Source organism: Haliotis rubra, unplaced genomic scaffold (assembly GCF_003918875.1).
Source record: "Haliotis rubra isolate DU_JTF1 unplaced genomic scaffold, ASM391887v1 Scf15, whole genome shotgun sequence".
NCBI classification, from domain to species: domain Eukaryota; kingdom Metazoa; phylum Mollusca; class Gastropoda; order Lepetellida; family Haliotidae; genus Haliotis; species Haliotis rubra.
In genome coordinates, this window is record NW_025765447.1 from 2,190,454 (window position 1) to 2,213,069 (window position 22,616).

The 22,616-nt window shown below is 40.8% G+C and overlaps 1 protein-coding gene and 2 long non-coding RNA genes across 3 annotated transcripts; all 3 read right to left on the minus strand.

Moving 5' to 3' along the window:
* Nucleotides 1–388: 388 nt before the first annotated feature.
* Nucleotides 389–1,702, minus strand: LOC124270174. The gene is made up of 2 exons (XR_006896698.1): nt 1,142–1,702; nt 389–803 (listed from the first exon to the last, which is right to left on the minus strand). It is a non-coding gene; the product is annotated as an uncharacterized LOC124270174 (long non-coding RNA).
* A 2,672-nt stretch (nt 1,703–4,374) lies between these two features.
* On the minus strand, nt 4,375–10,651 carry LOC124270175. Its single transcript, XR_006896699.1, has 4 exons — nt 10,563–10,651; nt 10,031–10,078; nt 8,158–8,296; nt 4,375–4,488 (listed from the first exon to the last, which is right to left on the minus strand). It is a non-coding gene; the product is annotated as an uncharacterized LOC124270175 (long non-coding RNA).
* A 6,949-nt stretch (nt 10,652–17,600) lies between these two features.
* On the minus strand, nt 17,601–22,386 carry LOC124270102. Its single transcript, XM_046705121.1, has 3 exons — nt 21,230–22,386; nt 19,834–19,918; nt 17,601–18,692 (listed from the first exon to the last, which is right to left on the minus strand). Exons 1-3 carry the CDS (start codon nt 21,452–21,454, stop codon nt 17,875–17,877), a joined length of 1,128 nt encoding a protein of 375 aa, XP_046561077.1. The 5' UTR covers nt 21,455–22,386; the 3' UTR covers nt 17,601–17,874.
* Nucleotides 22,387–22,616: the final 230 nt, after the last annotated feature.

Consider the following 22,616-nt stretch of genomic DNA (forward strand, 5'->3'; position numbering starts at 1 on the left):
AATAATTCATGCAGAATGATAAAATAACAAAATAATAATTTTAGTTTTTGATGTCAGAAAGACATAAAAACCATTATAGTCTGCATAAAATTGATCAGTATATGATAGTGAAAAAAATATGTCACTTTGGTCTTTCGGTCTATCCTGTTTTGTATCTCCTGATACACTCTCTTCTTACATAGTGGAGCAGCTCCAGAGGCCAGCTGCGCAATCTTGGCCCTGTTTGCCAGTTCAATTGTCTTCACTATTTCAATGAACCGAAGATGTTTGGATGACGGTGGTGCTAAGTCCTGTTCAGTCTCCTGTGAAACCCAGCCAATTTGTTAGGTCTTGGTCTTTCTTTCTCGCTGTGGTTCCACAGGGGTAACGGAAACCTTTCCTAGTAGTCGACCCACGTGCGGACCATGTAGTCTTTGAATTCCTCGATGCGCTGATAAATCAGGGGGAGAATCTTCCTCCACAGGGCCTGTGAGTAGTGGAAATAGCAGCCCTTGATGATGGCATCAGGAAATTCTCTCTCAATGACTCTCATGGCAGCTGCCTCAGTCGTTCTGTAGTCTTGTTGGGTCCAAGGGAGGGTTAAAGTTCTCCAACACCTTTGCCTCGAGATGAAACAGTGTTGCATTACAGAGTGCATGCCACATGTAGGTGTTATTTATGGGATACTTATGTGATATATGGCAACATACTTGTGAAGTGTTATCTTACAACTGATTATACATGTTGGGTGTTTTCTTACAACTGATGATGCTTGTCACATGATATTGTACACCTGGTGATACTTGTCACGTGTTATCTGACACCTGATTTTGCTTGTCACGTGTTATCTGACACCTGATGATGCTTGTCACGTGTTATCTGACACCTGATTTTGCTTGTCACGTGTTATCTGACACCTGATGATACTTGTCACGTGTTATCTGACACCTGATTTTGCTTGTCACGTGTTATCTGACACCTGATTTTGCTTGTCACGTGTTATCTGACACCTGATGATGCTTGTCACGTGTTATCTGACACCTGATTTTGCTTGTCACGTGTTATCTGACACCTGATTTTGCTTGTCACGTGTTATCTGACACCTGATGATGCTTGTCACGTGTTATCTGACACCTGATGCTTGTCACGTGTTATCTGACACCTGATTTTGCTTGTCACGTGTTATCTGACACCTGATGATGCTTGTCACGTGTTATCTGACACCTGATTTTGCTTGTCACGTGTTATCTGACACCTGATGATGCTTGTCACGTGTTATCTGACACCTGATTTTGCTTGTCACGTGTTATCTGACACCTGATGATGCTTGTCACGTGTTATCTGACACCTGATGATGCTTGTCACGTGTTATCTGACACCTGATTTTGCTTGTCACGTGTTATCTGACACCTGATTTTGCTTGTCACGTGTTATCTGACACCTGATGATGCTTGTCACGTGTTATCTGACACCTGATTTTGCTTGTCACGTGTTATCTGACACCTGATGATGCTTGTCACGTGTTATCTGACACCTGATTTTGCTTGTCACGTGTTATCTGACACCTGATTTTGCTTGTCACGTGTTATCTGACACCTGATGATGCTTGTCACGTGTTATCTGACACCTGATGATGCTTGTCACGTGTTATCTGACACCTGATGATGCTTGTCACGTGTTATCTTTCACCTGATGATGCTTGTCACGTGTTATCTGACACCTGATGATGTTCATTACGTGTTATCTTACGCCTGATTTTGCTGATCCACTGGTCTACTATACAACTTGCTGAATGCTTAACTTTGGGGGGGTGTGTGTGTGTGTTTGGTGTTATAGCCTTGATCAAGCAACTTCTGAAGAGGAGTGGTATGGCGCCATTTGAAATCTTGGTAAATAGAACATATTTGATACATTTCTGGTATCCTCCTGCCACTCACTATAGTTATTGGGGAAAAGGTAACTTAATAGTGCTAGGTGAAGAAATTTCAGTGCTTCACTTCTGACATGGAAAAGATTTGGACTTAGTAAAAAAAAAAATCAAGTTGGACTTTAAGTAACCGTCAGTTGATTTGTTCTTGAAAACTTATGGGGGCCGGGGAATGTGTCATCTTCTGATGACTGTTTTTTGCCTTAGAAGTTACAGTGTATTAATCACAGATTGTGAAGGGTACATGTTTCAATATCAAGATTGTGTATTAATTAAGCGACTAATCTTTACTAAAACTGTAGTTCCAGGATACGTCAAGGTCAAACCCTTGAATGACACCTACTGAGACAATGATGGTGTCAGAAAACTTTCATTAACATCACATTCTTTAATCTCTTTCCTCATCCCACAGCAACTGATATTCAGTGTATTTAAGTCCTCTGTAAGACCAGTGATTGTTTTTGCCTTTAGTTGAGATTTCACCATCCATCGCAAATCAACTACCGTCTGAGCTGCAGCTGTAATGCACGGATGTCTTTGGTCAACTTGCCACTTAGTTTTCCCAGATTCTTTCTGGAAGTGTCTCTTTCACGTTCAACTGTTGTGTAACTGCTTTAAGTTGTGTCTTTGTGGTTTGTACATTGACTTTCAGGCTCTAAACTTCATCGAGGACATGTCCGCTGATAATATTCCCGATATAATCTTCTTTCAGTATGTGGGTAGTTGCATGTTCAACTAGATGCATGTGTTATCTTTCAACTGATGATACTTGTCACGTGTTATTGTACAGCTGATGATACTTCTTATCTTACAACTAATTATACTTGTCACGAATTATCTTGCAACTGATGATGCTTGTCACATGTGGGGGCGGTGAGTGTGGATGTCGGACTACAACACTGTATATAAGCGGTTGATGGAACACATCTGGCACCTACATCCAGAACAATGTGGCATCTGCATTACCCACAGGCACTTATAGTTTGGTATCTCATGTTCAGAAGATGAGATTGGGCTGGTACACTATTGCTTGTTATTAAAATTGGTGCTATGACTTTTCCTGTTTGTAAATAATGATGTAATGAATAAATGTTTTTAAACAAAAACTCATTTATACTTTGTACTTAAATGATTATGTATGCAGACTTGGTCTCATCGCCATATGGCTGAAATAATGCCGATGCTAAAACTCAACGGTACACTATTCACAGCCGAGTTAAGATGCTCGCCATGCAAGGGTCTCCAAGTGCCAGTCAGCTATTGGGGCCATTAATATTTCAGAGTGACATTAATCTTCTTGGACAATTTTTGCACTTTATTTACATTCATGAGACATGTTGCAAACATAACTCCACAAATAACGATCTAATGCAAGTAACATAACTTTGGGCACAAACGTGACTATTCTTCACCCATTAAAAGCCAGGTGAACAAATCCATTAAGGGTCTTCAATAAAAGCAACAAATCCCTTTCCACATCCACAAGAAATCTCTGCCAAGAGCAAGGTCGATTGTATGAGTTGACTTTATCGTAAGTATGTGTTCAGGAACCACTATCAAACAGTGTTGACACCAGGTGTTCATCTTATGGCAACTGCATCCTGCCCCATCGGTGGCATTCATCATAAACACAGGCATGGGCAAGTCAGTTGTCCAGCGACCCGTGGAGATCCTGGTTAGAATTGGTCTTCAGTAACCCATGCTTGTCGGAAGTGGCGACTAAAAAAGATCGGTGGTCAGGCTGACTTGGTTGACACATGTCATCGTGTCCCAATTGCGTAGATTGACACTGGCGATGTTGATCACTGGATTGTCTGGTCCAGATTCGATTATTGACAGACCACAGCCATATTGCTGAGTGCGGCGTTAAACAACAAACCAATGGAGCAACATTAGTAGTCCAGCTGAGAAAAAATTCTGGAACTTTTGGTACAAGTCAAAATAGGACACCATTTTGGTGTTATAGCCTTGATCAAGCAACTTCTGAAGAGGAGTGGTATGGCGCCATTTGAAATCTTGGTAAATAGAACATATTTGATACATTTCTGGTATCCTCCAGCGTAATATTGCTAGAATATTGGGGGAAAAAGGGGCGTAAAACCCAACTCACCAACTCACTATAGTTATTGGGGAAAAGGTAACTTGATAGTGCTAGGTGAAGAAATTTCAGTGCTTCATTTCAGACTTCTGACATCAGCATCCGTGCAGTAGTTTATTCTATTTAGATTTATCTATCAAATCCTAATTACTCATATCTTGGAGTTAAGTGTGAAAATCTATTACAGATAAATCAGATTGGGGTATATACAATCATCCCTGTACAAGGAGTCAGTGGGTAGCTACATGGGTTTAAAAATCAAATGTGTCGTGATACGTTTTAACATGTGCTACCCTCGTACGGCTGAACTAACTATATATGTTATATATATGAAACATGAAAAGAGAACAAAAGTTCACATATACATTTGTATTTCATTGAGATACTTAATGTTGAACCAAGAACAAGCCAGCGATGTGTTTGGTTATCTGTGAGATAATTACTCGTCATTTCCGGACTCCGATCCCCCTTGGGGTCTGCACAACTGAAACAGTAAATTATAAATATAAGATCTTATGTTTTGTCCCATCACGCAAACATACTCACCAAAACACTGCCTACACGTACTGCACACCATAATGTTAAATATACTCTAGGGGCGTACAAATACACAAATCACTAATTGGCATCGTTATAAATGAAACCCCGTCATTAAAACTACTCATTTCGATCTTTAATTGACTTAAATCGACCTTTTCGACAACAGTGCACAATTCTCGACCGCGAACGAAATTTCAACCAATCAGAGCGGTGCGTCTCTGTGTCGCCATATGAGGAATAGATATGATGGCCGATGCAGAATTCATGTACATTTCAGGGGGTAAATTATCTTGTTTACAGGTTTGTATAAACCTGAAATCGTGACAACTGTTGTGAAAAATGAAAGCTATATGTTCTCACAATCTACTGTCATTTGATTTTGTCTCCTGCTTTGCCTAGTTTCCGAGTTACAACTTGTTTTCATAGACGATTCTGTCAAAATCGCTTGGTGTCGCTAGGCCTAATTTGTTCGAGCCAGACGCTAGTGATTGTGAAAACGATGATCAGCCTCGCTCATCAGTCAGTGTGACATTAAGAAGGGTGGATGCCCATCGGATGCAGTTATTTGAAAATATCCCCGGTAGTTCTTGTCTGATTGTAATAAAGTGTCAAAGCAGAGAGCTTTTTCAGGTTTTCTAATGCCTGGATGGTATGATTGATCCCATTTCTGTGTTTTTTTACCTCGATTTTTGATCATGTCATGCAAAACTATGACGTCTATTACGTATGATATTAAAATGTATTTGATTTATTTGAATCCGTAAACTAAACCCTACTTTGCCATTGCTAGAAGAATCTGAAAATGTACTTAGGTACATACAGTTTTAGCACACAGAAAATGCCTATATGTATTTCTTATGCAACAATGAAGTTCTGTTTGTATTCTCAAAACAGTGTCGGACCATAAGTTTTCACATGCAATACAGCAATTAATACTCCCTTGTTGTAACCCCTGTTAGGTGTCTTCTTTGATGGGCATTTTAGAAGTTGAGTTGATGAAGAATAATGACAATTATTATGGATATACAACTTCTTTTATTCTGTGGAGGCCAACTACTTTTTTGATCGCCCCTCGTTTATATATACTCAAAGGCAAAAGTTAGTGTGATCAACACATTTGTTTATATAAATAGGAATTGTGTTATAACGCATTGTAATATTACTTATACTACACGTAATCCATAACCCAAACAAGGTCCTGTCGGTAGGTTTTTGTTTTGCATGCAGTTTTCGTGCTTCAAGAAGTCCGTGAAAAAAAGGCATAAAACGTGCCCTTTAAAAAGTGTGGCCTCAAAACCTCGAATCATTGTCACCCAAATCATTGTTCAGGCGTCGACGGGTCCGAAAAACACAAATTTGAAAGAATCTGCTTGCATTTCTCAATGCCACTGTTCATTGAAAATGAAAGGTGGCAAGCCATTGGAATGCTTGAAACCGGCACACCCCAGCGCAAAGTTTCGCAGCAGTTTAACGTGCACAGGAACGCCATATGCCGCTTGTGGGGACGTGATCAACAAAACGCCGTCGTTGCAGACCGTCCTCGAAGTGGCCGTCCACCTGTAACTACGCCACGCAACGCAACGATCGTTGGATTCGAACCACATATCTGCGCCAAAGATTTCAACCACTCACACTGCCAGCCCGAATAGTTCCTGGTGTCAACAGGATATCACCAAGGACTATTCGTCGGCGTGTGGCTGCACACAGAATAGGTGCTATAGACGTCCTGCCAGACGACAAATTTTGACATTACGTCACCAGCGTCTACGCCTGCAGTGGTGATGGCCTAGTCTGTCTCACAGTCCCTGAACCACATTATTTTCCCTACTGCCAAGCTCTCTCTGCAGTGCTAAAGCCCTAAATAAAGCAAGTCTAGATTTCCTCAGGTTCTGAATCTCTGGTCTCCCTAGGGCTCCTTTTCAATTTAAATGGGCTTGTTTGTTACTATCAAAATTATATATATTCAGAGACTAAGCCTTAGTCTAGTGATGGCCGAACCCAGATCTGTGCCCTATCGAACACGTCTGGGATGAACTGGATTGAGACGTTGGCCAAATCCCCTGGTCACGCTTCAGGAACTCCTTCAGATGCTTCCACGGGTATGGAATGCCATTCCACAAGACTTCTTGCGACGTTTGATTGGCTCTATGGGGCGCAGGCGTCAAGCATGCATCAATGCTCATGGTGGACATACACGTTATTGACTGAATTTAATTTTGACCGTTCTCTCGATGTGACCTGATGAGCATGTGTCCGCCAAAAAAGTTAAAATGTGCCATTTGCAATGTTATTGTGGATTTTTTTTTTGCAGTATTAAAAATGTCTCATCATAAAAAATCAGTTGTTAATTCTCATATCTAACTTCTAGTCAATCACAATGATTTTTGCCTTTGAGTATACATGTATCTACAGAGGCAAGATGGCAGTTAGCTGTATCTTTAGTCAACAATAACACGTGGATCCGCCAGATACTCCACAACTATCAAAATATTTCAGCACAAATCTTTTACATCAGTTTGGTTTGGTCAGGTCCAAGTGCACACAGAACGCTCCAACTGCTGGTTACTTACGCCGCCAAAGACGAAAACCTGCACTTTTCATGAATTAGCGTACAATAGGTATTTTAATGCAATGATGATCGTGCCTTGTGGGTTTGATTTAAAAAAAAACAACAACAATAAACGCCCTACCACTTAAGACAATTGTAATGTTGCCTTCACTTATATGTCTGGAAGGAAATATTGTTGAAATAAGGTCCATTTGTTGTTGTATGGAATAAGTGAGGGAGTTTAATTTTACGCCGCATTTGCAATATTCACGCAACATCACGGCGGGGCCGCATTTGCAATATTCACGCAATATTCACGCAACATCACGGCGGGGGACACCAGAAATGGGCCTCACACATTGTACCCATGTGGGGAATCGAACCCGGGTCTTCGACGTGAGAAGCGAACGTCTAAACCACTAGTCTACACCTCTGCCCCTTGTATGGAATGATAAGGAGTATAGACGACTGAAATACGATTCATGATCATGAAAACCTTTACATTGTCTCGCAATTCTGGTACCCAGGACAGGTCATGTCGATGTGTGAACTGGCTGCACTCTACTCAGTGAGTTAGTTCAGTTTTACGCCGCACTCAGCAATATTCCAGCTTTATTGTGACGGTTAGACTAACAACTTGTCCCTGAAATGAACATACTTTACTGAAAAAAGTTCATAGTATAAAAAAAAAAATATATAATGGAAAGAAGCCCTGAGACTTTCTTCATTTTTCAGAAGCTGAGGAAATCTAGACTTGCGTGGGCTTTCTTGGATATATTTGCTTCAGGGTCTGCACGACAGACTAGGTGGCGGTCTGTATATAATCAAGTCTGGACCAGACAATACAGTGATCAACAGCATGAGAATCGATCTACGCAATTGTGATACGATGACATGTGTCAACTAGGTCAGCGAGCCTGACCACCCGATCCCGTTAGTTGCCTCTAACGACAAGCATGGGTTGCTGAAGACCAATTCTGACCTGGATGTTCATGGGTCACACGCTACTCAAGTTACGTGACCAGTAAACTAATACTCCGTGGAGAGCAAACGAAAAAACACTACCTTGCTCAGAATTCCACCGAACTGGCAATTAAACTGTCTTTTGGCGTCAAAACCAGCCCGGCCACCAACAAGGTCATCCTGGGCTGTAACATCGATGGCGCTGATGAGGATGAAGACAGCTAGGATGGCGATAATTTTACTGAAGACAAGAAACTTTGACACAGAATGACGAAATAAGTATTGGCAATTCATTGCACAGACAGATATGAAGACTGAAATTCTTCAAAGGCATTTAGACTGACTGACTGAGTTTGGTTTTACGCCGCTTTTAGCAATATTCCAGCAACATCACGGCGGGGTACACCAGAAATGGGCTTCACACATTGTACCCATGTGGGAATTCGAACCCGGGTCTTTGGCGTGACGAGCCAACGCTTTAACCATTAGGCTACCCCGCCGCCCCAAAGGCATTTAGAGAGTGTAGTAATACAAGACAAATCTTATGGATAACAACTTCTTGATTTATTTTTTTCACCACGTTTCTTGGCTTGTTCTTTCTCCTTCTGACCATTAATTATGCATTCACATGACAATTATGTATTCACAGTCATGACAATTAATTACTCTATGTAATTCGTTGCTGAGAATCAACACTACACTGAGATCCGTGGTAAGAGTCACGGATCGGTCTCGGTATTAGGGAACTCGAATTGGCGACATGAGTCACCCCTCCCCCATTGGTCAAGAATCCGATCGGGGGAGACATAACCCTGGCTAAACACATAAACTGACCACAGTGACCTACACCAAACATGGAATGGGGGAAAAGCCGGGTACGGGCCAGGAATGTCAGCTATGTCAATTAATAGAAGGTATAAATAATTGTGAACCAGCAGTGCTGGGCGGGTTGGACTGAAACTCGAGAGTTCAGAGCCACCCCTTGTAACTACCAGAATAAATCGTGTGGATCCCAAGACGGACTTGTGTGCTGATTAGAGTCATATCCCCCAGAGCATCAACACACTGAGGCGGATACTACGTTCTTTTTTCTCACAAATGCTACCTGATTGGCTTTCTTCAATATCAAAGACAACGATAATGGAGATGTCCTATTGACTTTGAGGTAATGCTTAAGCATTAAGCATTAAGAGGTATTCCGACTGTACGAAGGTGGCCTGTAAAAAATCGAGTCCGGACCAAACAATCCAGTGATTGGCATTGAAATGCTACCCAGACTCGATTGTTTACAAACATAGTACAGCTGCAACACTGCTAAAAATAAATATATATTCATGATATAGTCAGAGTTGTACAATCACTGCTTTTAGCAGAGATTTCTTACGCATGGCTATAGGTCTAAAGAATTGAGTCTGGACCAGACAATACAGTGATCAATACCATGAACATCGATGTACGTAACTGATACGATGACATGTGTCAACCAAGTCAGCAAGCCTGATAACCAGATCCCGTTAGGACCGCCTCTGTGGTGTAGTGGTTAGAGCGTCCGCCCGGAGAGCTGAAGGTCGCGGGTTCGATCCCCGACCGCGTCATACCAAAACACGTTAAAGTATGGTACTTTTGTTGGTCCCTGCCTGGCGCTCGGCATTAATTGGTACAACAAGGACTGGTCGGCTGGGAGTCAGTATAATGTGTCTGAGTGGGTATTCATGCTTCACTGCGGCATGGTATCTCAGTGGGCTAGCACTATAAAACCAGCTTCAGTCTGGGCTAGTACAAGCAGCCGCACATACACATACACACACATGCACGTCGTCATATGAGCGAAATATTCTCAAGCACGACGTAAAACCCAATTTCACCTCACCTCACAGATCCCGTTAGTCGCCTCTTACGACAAGCACGGGTAGCTGAAGACCAATCTTAACCCGGATCGTTGCAGCTGGTGGTTTAAACATATACCGACACATACCTTGTCTGAATAGGAGCTCCCATCTTCCTCGAATGTAATGCAGTTGTCCTGGGTGGTATTTATACAACCGTAATGTTATAATTATATACAGACTGGGTATGTGGCTGTGTTTCATGTTGAAAGGAAGTATTATATACAATAGTCGTACAGCTATGTTAATACAACGACACAGCTGTGTTGTTACACATAACTTTGATGAAGCGTACATAAATGTTCGATGCTCTGTCATTATGTTTCATAATCATAAATCAGAAAGCATTTGAATATCGGTACTGATATGTTCATTTAATACTTCTCCAAATGAAACTTTACAGATAAGTATCAATACCAATGATACCGCAGATAGTCAAACTAAAGAATAAAGATATTATTGAAAATGAAAGTATGGCTTTGAAGTATTTAACCACATGTTTTTGGCATAACAAGTGAATTAGATTAACATATACATTATGAAACTTTGTACATGTATGTAAACAAAACGACTGGTTATACATGAAAGGGATTGTTCTTATATAAAGAATATTATTCATACCTTGTTTAAACATGCTAGATGTGACGCTACCTCCAGCGTTTGATGGCGTTACCTCCGGCGTTTGATGGCATTATTTCAAAAGGTGTTCCTGTAACGTCTTCCTTCATTATCATAAACATTTGTTCAGTGCAAGAATAAACATTTGATACCAATACTCGCATTAGCATATACATATTTATTTTGTACAAGTTAGCCAATAATTTAACAAAAATGTTTTAAAGACGCAATTTACATGCGCCTACTTAAACTTTTATATACTTTCTAAAATAGTTTAAGAACAATTTACCGTATGATATTATGAAATGCTCTTATATAATGTTTTATGTTTTTTACACAATGGTTGTATATTCTCACTAAGTTTCTTATTTATATTGTTCATTTAATACTCTATTTTGTAATATGCTTCTTTATATTTCATAAGTTTTAAATTGTTAGTGTCTCATAACCGAGTTATAGCTGGATGACAGTTTTATTATAGAACTATTTTGAATGCCTTGATTATACCTATTGGTACGCAGTGGAAATTAAACTAGAATACCTATGTTTTGCGGTGGAAGTTAAACTAAACTACATAAATTTTGACTTACCTTTCAATCAACTAAACGTGAAATCACCTTTTAACCAACTAAACGCGAAATCCCCTTATAACGCAACGAGAAATGTGAAATAAACTAATAAATAATGAAGTTAAACATAACATGAAAAAAATGTCTATCTAGCAAATGTTAAATGTTAATGGATAATTTTCTCTACTATTTCTATTTCTATTTAACTACTACTCTAGTTGAAAACCTATCACTTGGAAGAGACAGCTACCCGTCAACAGCCCGTCATCAGCGCCTAAAACTGAAAGGCTAACATCTGTTAACCGTACGCTGTCGACCTTCGCAATGAATCGCGAGCAGCATGAAACGCTAATGTCCTTGCCGCGCTTAAGGTGTATTTGTGCTATCAAGCACTGTGTCCGAGAACATCAGTTCTTTGCGGTCCCTCCAGAACACCTATTGTAACTGTCATGTGACACTTTAATAAAATACTTCTGTCTGTCTGTTTGCCTGTGTGTCTGTCTATGAGACAGTGAGGTGACTTGGGATGAAAAGCTACTTGCCTGTTGCACCGCGTTGTCAGATAGCTGAGACTGATTTTACACATAATATGCTGAATTAAAGAATGATAACAATTTGAATGTCAGATGATCATTATCAAGGATTCGTGCTACATTTTATGTATTTTGTCAGACTGAGTGTTAGGTAGTTAGCATTATTGGTTTGTGTTTGCTGCCCTTTGCTGCTTGAACTAGTCCTGAAATGAACAGGGGCCGGAAGTCTCGCGAGGCGCTACTTCCGGTACCAGATTTCCGGTGGCAAGAGTATATTTAAGAACCAGTTTTGTTTCCAAATTGCGCGACCGCCAAAACATGACCATACTAGACCGGACAAGTATGCACATCTGTTGGCAGTCGTAATAGTTGGCTAATTTGGGATTTGTTATACATGCAAGGATCATCGGTTCCTTACTGTGAACTGACAACCATGAGACCATTCGAAAAGGTATGAAACGTTGTTTGTCACCGGAAGTAACTTGTTAACTTGTGTATTAATGTAAAAGTCTGTTACAACTTCACTGTCATAGTAAAATAAAGAAATACCCCAATTACATTGAGAGCAGGACGGTTAACAAGAACACATGTCACATTCGTCCTCTTGCATAGAACACTGAACACAGTGTACCCATCAGTAGGGCCCGTAAGTAGGTCACGGAGCTTTGCGAGACCTTACGTTGATTAGTACTTCCGGTCACAAACAACATGTCATACCTTTTCGAATGATCTCATGGTTGTCAGTTGAATATGTTCTCGTTTGCGATACCATTAGGTTTTCTTCTTTTCAGATGGTGTATGCCTGATCTGATGTCTGAAGTCAAGATATAATTGTATATAGTATTAGTATTTTAGCAGTACTTAGACCCCCCATACAGGACTAGACTACATATCCAGTGAGAAAAGTGATCTTTACAGAGTCACTGGTCTTGTTTGAGATGTGAGGTGATAGTCTCCGTTATATAGTATCATAACTTCAGAATGAGTGAGCGAGTGAGTGAGTTCAGTTGTACGCCGCACTCAGCAATATTCCAGCTATATGGCGGCGGTCTGTAAATATTCGAGTCTGGACCAGACAATCCAGTGATCAACAGCATGAGCATCGACCTGCGCAAATGGGAACCGATGGCATATGTTAACCAAGCCAGCGAACCTGACCACCCTATCCCGTTAGTCGCCTTTTACGACAAGCATGGGTTACTGAAGGTTCATTCTAACCCGGACCTTTACGGGTACATAACTTACCAAGAATTACCAAGACACAACCATATGAACTAGTATAATGAAATACGTAGAACGTTTGTTCGGGTTTCTTCTGATGCGTTGTCGGGCGGTGGGGTCGCCTGCTGGTTAAAGCGTTCGCTCGTCACGCCGAAGACCCGGGTTCGAGTCCCCACATAAGAAAAATGTGTGAAGACCATTGTCCCACGCCGTGATATTGGTAGAATATTGCCCAAAACAGCATAAAAAAATACTCACTCACTCTGATGCTTGTTTTGAAAGCAATATCTTCTAGCTATACAACGCTGTCTGGATGTAGATCAGACATTCAGAGATAAATATCTCTGCGAGGGCTCTGTGACACACGGAACTGTCGGCCAAATGTCAGTATTTAAACAAAATACCACGAAATGCCGTTGTCAAGGGCTATATGAATATATTTCAAAACTGTACTTTTTTCTGGGATAAAACGAATAGTTTTAGGTTACTTTGTAGTGGGTAAGGTTATGACGCTGTTTCCTCATTCTAGTAAGAGCATCGCAAATGTTTGCTGGACTATTGTTAAAGCGGCGTAAATTCATACTCACTCACTCACTGAGTCAGGTGTTGAATCATTACGATCGCTGGACGTCAACAATTTAGACCTTCACCACATGACGTCAATACGGAGAGTAGAATGTAGAATGAATAGAATAGAAGCTTTTTATGAAATGTTACCATTTCGATTGTACATAACGTTACTTTGCTTGTCTTATCCAAGGTCTTGGCAGACATCATCGTGTTCATTTCCATGCCCTTGCTGTCCCGATGTTATTTTTGTTTAATATATTGTTCGACGCCGCACTCAGCAAGTTTCCAGTTATATTTCGGCAGACAGTCAATGGCGAGTCCGGACAGTCAAGGACATCCATCTACAAACTGGTAATATGATATCATGCTTTAAGTCAGCGAATCCAACCATCCAATCCCGTAAGTCGCCTCTTACGAACCCACCCAACTCGGATGAACCCGACCAAAAGACGTTAAAATATGGTACTTGTTGGTCCCTGCCTGGCGCTCGGCTTTAATAGGTACAACAAGGACTGGTCGGCTCGGATTCAGTATAATGTGTCTGAGTGGGTTATTCATGCTTCACTGCGGCATGGTATCTCAGTGAGCTAGCACTATAAAACCAGCTTCAGTCTGGGGTAGTACAAGCAGCCGCACCTACACATACACACGCATGCACGTCGTCATATGAGCGAAATATTCTTCAGCGTGACGTTAATTAAACCCAATCTCACCTCACCTCACCGGATGCACCTCCCGAGAAGTACCACACTAATAAATCTGTATTCCGGAACGTCTGAACACAGTCCCGTGTAATATCAACAACATAACACCTGGTGCTAAATATTTATTGCACAGCTTTGCAGTATACAGTGACGGTACAACAGTGACGCGTTCTGTATGTCCCTCCGTGAAGCAAACAATACTTCAAACAGGCCAAACACTTTGAGCTGCATGTTTTCGTTTTCCCTGCATGAGGGATACACTGCAGATATGTGTGTGTAGGAGAGAAACAGTCCGAGAGTGTGTGTTTGTGAGCGTGGGAGAGTAAGTGTGAGAGAGGGAGAGAGACTGAGTGTGTTTGTGTGAGAGAGAAAGTACGACAATGAGTATGAGAGTTAGAACTGAAAGTGTGTGTGTGTGTACGAGAGAGACTGAGTGTGTGTGTGTGTGTGTGAGAGAGAGAGAGAAAGGCGGAGAGAGAGCGCGCTTCGGTGTCTGTGGGAGAGAGGCCGAGTGTGTGAGAGAAAGTACGACAATGAGTGTGCAAGAGATAGAAGTAGAGTGTGTGAGAGAGAGTCAGTGTGAGAGAGAGAGAGAGTATATGTGTGTTAGAGAGATTGGGTGTTTCTCTGTGTGTGAGAAAGAGACCGAGTGTGTGTGTGTGAGTGAGTGACAGAGAGGGGAGTCAGTATGTGTTTGTGAGAGTTAGTGTGTGTGTTTGAGAGTCAGTGTGTGTAAGAGAAAGAACGACAATGAGTATGTGATATAGCATCCGAGAGCGTAGGTGTGAGAGACTGAGTGTGAGTGTGTGCGAGAGAGAGAAAGAGTCAGTGTGTGTGCGAGAGAGAGAAAGAGTCAGTGTGTGTGCGAGAGAGAGAGAGAGAGAGAGAGTTAATTAGAGAGAGAATGAGAGAGAGTTTGTGTGAGAGAAAGTACGACAATGAGTGTTCAAGAAATAGAATCCGGGCTTGTGTGTGTGAGAGAGAGAGAGAGTCAGGAGAGTGAAGAGAGTCAGTGTGTGTGTGTGTGTGAGAGAGAGAGAGTCAATGTGTTTGTGAGAGAGCGAAAGAGTGTGAGAGCGAAAAGAGTGAGTGTATATGTGTGAGGGAGGGTCAGTGTGTGTGAGAGAGAGTGTGTGTGTGAGAGAGGGAGACAGTGCGTGTGTGTGTGTGTGTGTGAGTGTGTGTGTGTGTGTGTGTGAGAAAGAGTCAGTGTGTATGCGTGCGAGTGTGAGACTGAGTGTGTGAGAAAATACAACAATGAGTGAGTGAGTGAGTGAGAGAGAGAGGGAGAGTCAGTGTGTTTATTTATGCCCATGACTATTTCAGTCCTGGATTACCAAGTACATTATTTTGTATCTCTAACTTCTGGGTGTTCAAATCAAAACAAATTTTTATTTGCGAATGGGTCCGAGGTATTTGCAATAGCAGACTGAAGTCATGCAACAGTGGTAATCGCGAATGAGCCCAGATTCACGGCTAGCGAAGTATTTGGTGTGAACATGAAGATACCACAGCTGCTGTAGATAGTAAGCTCTTTGTTTGTTTGTTGTTTAACGCCGCACTCAGCAATATCCCAGCTACATCATAACATCCATCTACACAATTGGGATTCGATGACACGTGTCAACCAAGTTGGGCTGGGATGGGTCCAAATTTCCTACCCGGGTACTCGAACCCCTGTTACCCGACCCGACCCGGGTACCCGTTATAACGGTGTCCTCCCAAAAGTTAGACGTCCCAGAAGTTAGACGCGTTAAAACAACAAAGGTTATGGTTGGTTGCACTGAGGTTCACTACACTGTTACCTTCGTTAATTAATTGCCTAGCCCAGCTGTACTAATCCAAACAACAAAGAGAAGAGATTATGGATACTGACAATGACCTTATTTGACATAAAACAAAATCTATAATCCTGTTTTCATCAAAGTGAAAAACGTAAAACAAGCATGCAAAATCTATAATCTTGTTTTGATCAAAGTGAAAACAAGTATGTACATGGATGGATCTGTTTAATATTTTTTTTACAATTGATATGTACTAAAGTGAGAAAAGGAATATATTTTTCTGTATTATTTTATTGAGAGCCGACAAATTTACAAGCACTTCCACAGTTAAAAAACAGTGGTTTGAACTTTATCAATTTTCTCCTCATTATACATTAGAAAAGAATTAAATAATAAATGGCTTTTTCGGTGTCGGAGCGTTAGCACAGCAGACCCTCTGAAGTTTCCACGTCACTAAAAATCCACGGGTCGATGTTTATCGAAGAGAGGCCAGACGTTTGTTCAAAAAATGAGGGTAGTGCTAAGGCGAGGGTCATTGTTCAAATATTAAAAGCAATTAGACAAATTGAATACGACGAGCAGAAAGTTAAAAGAATACAAGCTCAACACAACGTTTTGTGAAAAACGTATCTTTTGATTAAACCGCTCGTTAAAATATTCGGGCTGTTTGAGCATCGCGAGTGTCATCCCTTGTGCATTTTATGTAATGAGTGTAGCGGTGGAAGTTTCTTAAAAATTCATTTCTTCACCGCTCTCGTTCAAATTTGAAATATAGGTTATATCATAACGTATAAAAACAATATACGATTGCAAAAGTCTAGATTTTTATTTTTAAAAACTATTGTCCAAACAGTGATTCGGACCCCTGCGGTAGAATACATGTATTGTACAGTGAAGGATTTCGAGTCGGGGGTCATCTCAAAAACAATATTGTTTAAATTTTTAATCCTTGCAAAAACACGAGGGCCTGTGTTCTGTAGTGCCTGTTTTTCCCCGATCCCCGTTTTGCCTTCTCCAATTGTAAGGAATTTCCCCTTGTTCTTATAAAAGCGTGTAACGATAGTTCTTGATTGTAGTCTCTTACAGTGATTATGTTGTTTAAAGGCGCTTCTTTGGTGATTACCAATGTGTTCATTCGCCGATAAAAACCTGAGTGCCAAGGCTTGTGTCTGATCCGTGTTTGATTATTTTCCCAATTAAAAACATACGTTCTTGGTCCATATTCATCACTCTCTTCCAGTAACGAATCAAATATATATCTTGTCGTACACTTAGTTGTCCCTTGCGGGTTCCATCCTATGTCACCAATAACTGCTTCGTTAGCCTCGACTTCACTAGCCTAGACCTAAGTAAAATCTCATAGCACGGTTTTGCATTGACTTGATTGATGAATAGATTGAAATGCCGTAAGTTATAGCTAGCCAAACTAACTAATGCATTGTACAGTTTGGTAAAAGTTTTGGAACCGAGTTACCTAATCGGTAACAATACGTTTGAGGCTTCCTTTACTTCTGCTGAGTCGTACTTCATGTTCATAGACTCATATGTGTAGCTGTCACATTGAGACGGACGTCTGCGTTCCTGAGTCTTTTACATGTAAACAATTAACTACTTGGCCTACTTGCAACCTATGGTACACGTGGCATTCTTGGTTGTCGACAGTTGATATATTGTGAGTTTTCAGTGCTAGTTTAGTCCACAATCTCAAACAGAAGACAACAATCTCGTTGTAAATATAATAATTATAAACACATTCAATTAAGTCTTCATTCATTAGTCACGTGATCAAAGCGGGTCCGGGTAATGTGATGGATACCCGGGTCCAACTCTTCACCCGCCCGTCCCGGGTATCTGGGTTACCCGTCCCAGCCCTACAACCAAGTCAGCGAGCCTGACCACCCGGTCCTAAGACAGTAAGGTATAGCGAGGGCGGTCTAACACAAATATCTAATACATGGGACAGCACAAAGCACGAAACGGCAACTTACTGCATACAAATCACTAGCTTTAGGACTGTTTGGGGGTAACACAAATACCCCATCTTTTGTGCTTAAAACTAAAGTATTCTGAACGGAAATCATGCTTGACGGGGTAGTGTTCAATGACGTCAAGACATTGTATTTTCCACTTAACGGATACAATTTGATGACATCACGGTCGTTATTGAAATATATCACTTCTTGAGAGCGATCAAAGCTCAAAGACGTTGTTTGTATTGACTGGATTAATGTCGTAAATCCTTTTCCTGAATAGCTACACCGAAGTAGTTTTCTTGAGGTGCTTACATACATCACACGTCTCTTGGAGTCAACTGTAATCAGCTGAAGATCCTCCATGGATTGGAATGCGTTTATTGGCGTACCATCTACTGTAATCCTCATAACTCGTTTTGATGCTTCAGCTGTAACGACGTATGCTTCATGTCTGTCGTCATCCACGGCGATGTCTCGAACCAGAAGGTTTTCCCAAATAGTCTGTGAGCTCTGTCTTTCCAGTTTGAAACTTAGTAGCTTTCCACCGTGACTTACTGACAAAAGGAGACCATATGATGACGGTATGTAACCAATGGCCGTCACATTTTCCATGTCTACAGGGTACGTCATCACGGTCCACGATGGAAAGGCGGTTTGATAAAACTGACTCTTCCAATAATCCGCCATAAATGGCACAAGTAGCACTCTGCGTTTGTCCTGTGGATGCGCGACTGTGGGCACTGTGGAGACGGTTGAGACTGTAGAGCTGGGATGTGTTTCTGTGGAGGAAATTACAGAGGAAGACATTATCAACATGGGAATTGACAAATGGTACCTGCGTGTACATGCAAACTGCCATTTTTATTGCAGTTTTGCAAAACTGTTTATCTGAGCTTTGTTAACGGTGACTACAATTCGAAACACCGGCAGAGATTAATCAGTACCCAAACACTGACAGATATTGATCAGTATCGAAACACTGACATATATTAATCAGCATCAAAACACTGACAGATATTGATCTGTATCGAAGACTGACATATATTAATCAGCATCAAAACACTGGCAGATATTGATCAGTATCGAAATACTGACAGATATTAACCAGTATCGAATACCGACATATATTACCCAGTATCGAATACCGACATATATTGATCAGTATCGAAACACAGGCAGATATTAATCAGTATCGAAACACTGACAGATATTAATCAGTATCAAAACACTGACAGATAGTAATCAGTATCGAATACCTACAGATATTAACTAGTATCGAATAACGATATATTAAATAGTGTCGAATACCGACAGATATTACTCAGTATCGAATACCGACAGATATTACCCAGTATCGAAACACCGACAGATATTAACCAGTATCGAAACACCGACAGATATTAATCAGTATCGAAAAAGTGACAGATATTAACCAGTATCGAAACACCGACAGATATTAATCAGTATCGAAAAACTGACAGATATTAATCAGTATCGAAACACCGACAGATATTAATCAGTATCGAAAAAGTGACACATATAACCCAGTATCGAAACACCGACAGATATTAACCAGTATCGAAACACCGACAGATATTAATCAGTATCGAAAAACTGACAGATATTAATCAGTATCGAAACACCGACAGATAGTAATCAGTATAAAATATGTATCAAAATTTCATAGTGATGAACTTATCAAGGTAAATCAAAATGCACAATGAAAGAACTAGTAGAAATTCCTGAAAATCATAAAATTGTATGAACATGCGCATCGATTTCCAAAACTACTTACTAAAGGACTTCTATCCTGCCTGCTTTAACATTCATTAAAGTTCTAAATAACAATTGTACGTTGAACTAAACTATATTTTCACAAATGTGATTTTGTAACCGAGAGTAGACCATGTGTTGTCTTACCACAATGCAATGCCCCCGCCCGGCTGTAGAACATCTTAGAGCCTCTTGAACACTGGGCAGCGTCAGGTACGTCTCGCTCTTCCCCCTGTAGGGAAACAATGTGACCTGCTTCATATCTGAAGATCCGGGTTAGAATTGGTCTCCAGCAACCCATGCTTGTCTTTAGAGGCGACTAACAGTACGGGGTGGTTAGGCTCGCTGGCTTGGTTGACAGAGGTCATTGAATCCCAGTGGCGTAGATCGATTGTAATGCTGTCGATCACTGGATTGTCTGGTCCAGACTCGATTATTTACACACCGCCGCCTTATAGCTGGAATAGTGCTGAGTGCGGCGTAAAACAACAAACAAACAAACAAACCAACTGACTATCGAAAGACATCATCCTCATGACAGACTGGTGAACACTGCAGCTCGTGTTGTAGCCTGTCTAGAATTGTTACAACTTCATATCTCAGTGAATCATCTCCTCGTATTAGTGAGAGAGTGAGTTGGGTTTTACGTCGCTTTTAGAAATATTCCAGAAATATCACAGCGGGAGACACCATGATTGGGCTTTACACATTTTACCCATGTGGGGAATCAAACCCGGGTCTTAGGCATGACGAACGAACGCTTTAACCACTGGGCTACCCGACCAATGGCGAACCTGACCAATTTATAACAATCCAATTTCTACAGGCGACTCCTATAGTTGGTCATCTGAGTCACTGTATGAGATTACGACATCAAGTTATCACTGGAAACAACCTACTGTCGGCAATTATTGAATTATTGTACACCAGGCACATGTCATATATATATAAAGTTTTGTTATCTGACAGACAGTTATATATATATTACTGTATATATAAACAAGTGACTTCTGCAGGTGTATAAGCAATAATATATCAAATATGAGTCCAGATATTTCTTCTTGCCAAATCTCCTTTATATCTGCACAAGATCTTTCGCCGTTCAACGGCTGTTCATTATTGTCACTAACATGCATGATGACCACATATGGTCATATGACGACACTCAGCTTTCATTGTACTCCTGAAGAGCCGTTGAACGGCGAAAGATCTTGTGCAGATATAAAGGAGATTTGGCAAGAAGAAATATCTGGACTCATATATATATATTATTGTCTGTCAGAGAACAAAACTTTGAGGGGCCATATCCTGCCAATGCCGTGTAGTCAACGGAGGGATGCAGCTTCGCATGTTTGTAAACAAACCCTTCCCTCAAGACACTGGAAACCATATTGTCGTAAGAGGTGACTAACGGGATCGGGTGGTCAGGCTCGCTGACTTGGTGTACAGACAGCCATATAGCCGGAATACTGCTGAGTGTGGCGTTTAACAACTACAACCAACCAACCAATGCGATGTCCATGTATGGCACTGTTCAGCTTACCTTCTGACGCTCCGTCCGTGACATCCTGCTGTTTGTAGACGACATCGTAATGACGTAGGTTACGCGACACAGAAGACTGGTAGGGTGGAAGGATGGGGCTGTACAACCAACAATTGTTCTACACAGGTGTCTACACATCTCTGGACCAAGAGGCTGTCGGTCGTGTGCTGGGAGGCTGTACGACTGTGTGACTAATGTTAGAGCTAAAACAACACACAGATCCATTTGGAAACTTGTAAAAAGAATTGTGTTGAGATACTAACTAAACACAAAATGAACACGAATGCCAACGTTTTCTAAAGACGCCCAGTGCTTGGCTGCGTTCACAGAGAAAATGACCCCAAATAATTTCTGTCAATACAATACTCGTCAATTATTTGGAAAAAAAAAATGGATATTGCTATCTGAAATTGACATTTTTTTACCAATTATTTAAATATATGATGGGTTATGGAAAGGTTGATGTACTGATAAGTACAAGAATTAACTAAAACCATGCTACTCTAGACTGTCCGTGGCTTTGTTTAAGTGGCTATTGACAGTAGACATTTACATCCGCTTTGACAGAAACATTTCAAGCTCCTATCATTTGTCATCAGGAAACGACTTATTGTCTAATTAATAGCAATTCAAATGTTATCAAGTATGAAATCACACTTTTCATATTCCCAAACGTCTTTACAGCTCAGAATTCCCGAGGCTGTCACAGATATGTACTTTCAGATTTGACCTTTGATTTGAATCAGAAACAATTCTGCTTAGGGCTCAGTATATCCCAACATCTGTCTAATAACTAATTAATTATTATTAATTTCTGTTTTATATTTATTTTTTAATGTTCAGGTAAATCTACTTCTGATGAGTGGGCGTGTCACTGTGTGACGGCAGTGATTCAGGGACAGAGAGACGCGAACAAGCGAGCAATCAGCAACATCATGACATGTGAAATTCTTGTCCAAATCATTTCTTCCCGACGCGATCAACTTGTGGAATGATCTACCTGACGAAGTAACTAATGCATGCTCATTAAAAGAATTTAAATCATTAATCAAGCGCTCTGAGAGAATTATTAATAACCTGGACTTGAATTATGGTTCTAGATTCTTCCAAATTGTCCACTGTCGCTGATAGGTTTAGGCGCCATGTATCAGAAGCCCCAGACTGCGGTACACGTGGGTATCAATTTCAGGATACAACTCAGTTGTTCTTCACCTGACACAAATACCACACTATCAGAAAGACTATGCTTGTACATACATTACCATAGTTCAGTCAGCAGTTCCTCAAACATGGACATCCTTCAATCAGTTCATGACTTTATCGCCAAAAGCAAAAGATTTGTGCAATTTTAAACTTATGTAGAAAAGATAACTGCAAAATTATCATT

Bases quoted from the DNA above. Each gene is read 5' to 3' on its own strand.
- LOC124270102 (XM_046705121.1), bottom strand. From the start codon at position 21,454: ATGGATCTGTGTGTTGTTTTAGCTCTAACATTAGTCACACAGTCGTAC. The intron at 19,919-21,229 runs GTAAGCTGAACA...GTTTCCCTACAG, and splicing joins CACGGACGGAGCGTCAGAAG to GGGGAAGAGCGAGACGTACC. The intron at 18,693-19,833 runs GTAAGACAACAC...TTTCCTCCACAG, and splicing joins GGCGGGGGCATTGCATTGTG to AAACACATCCCAGCTCTACA.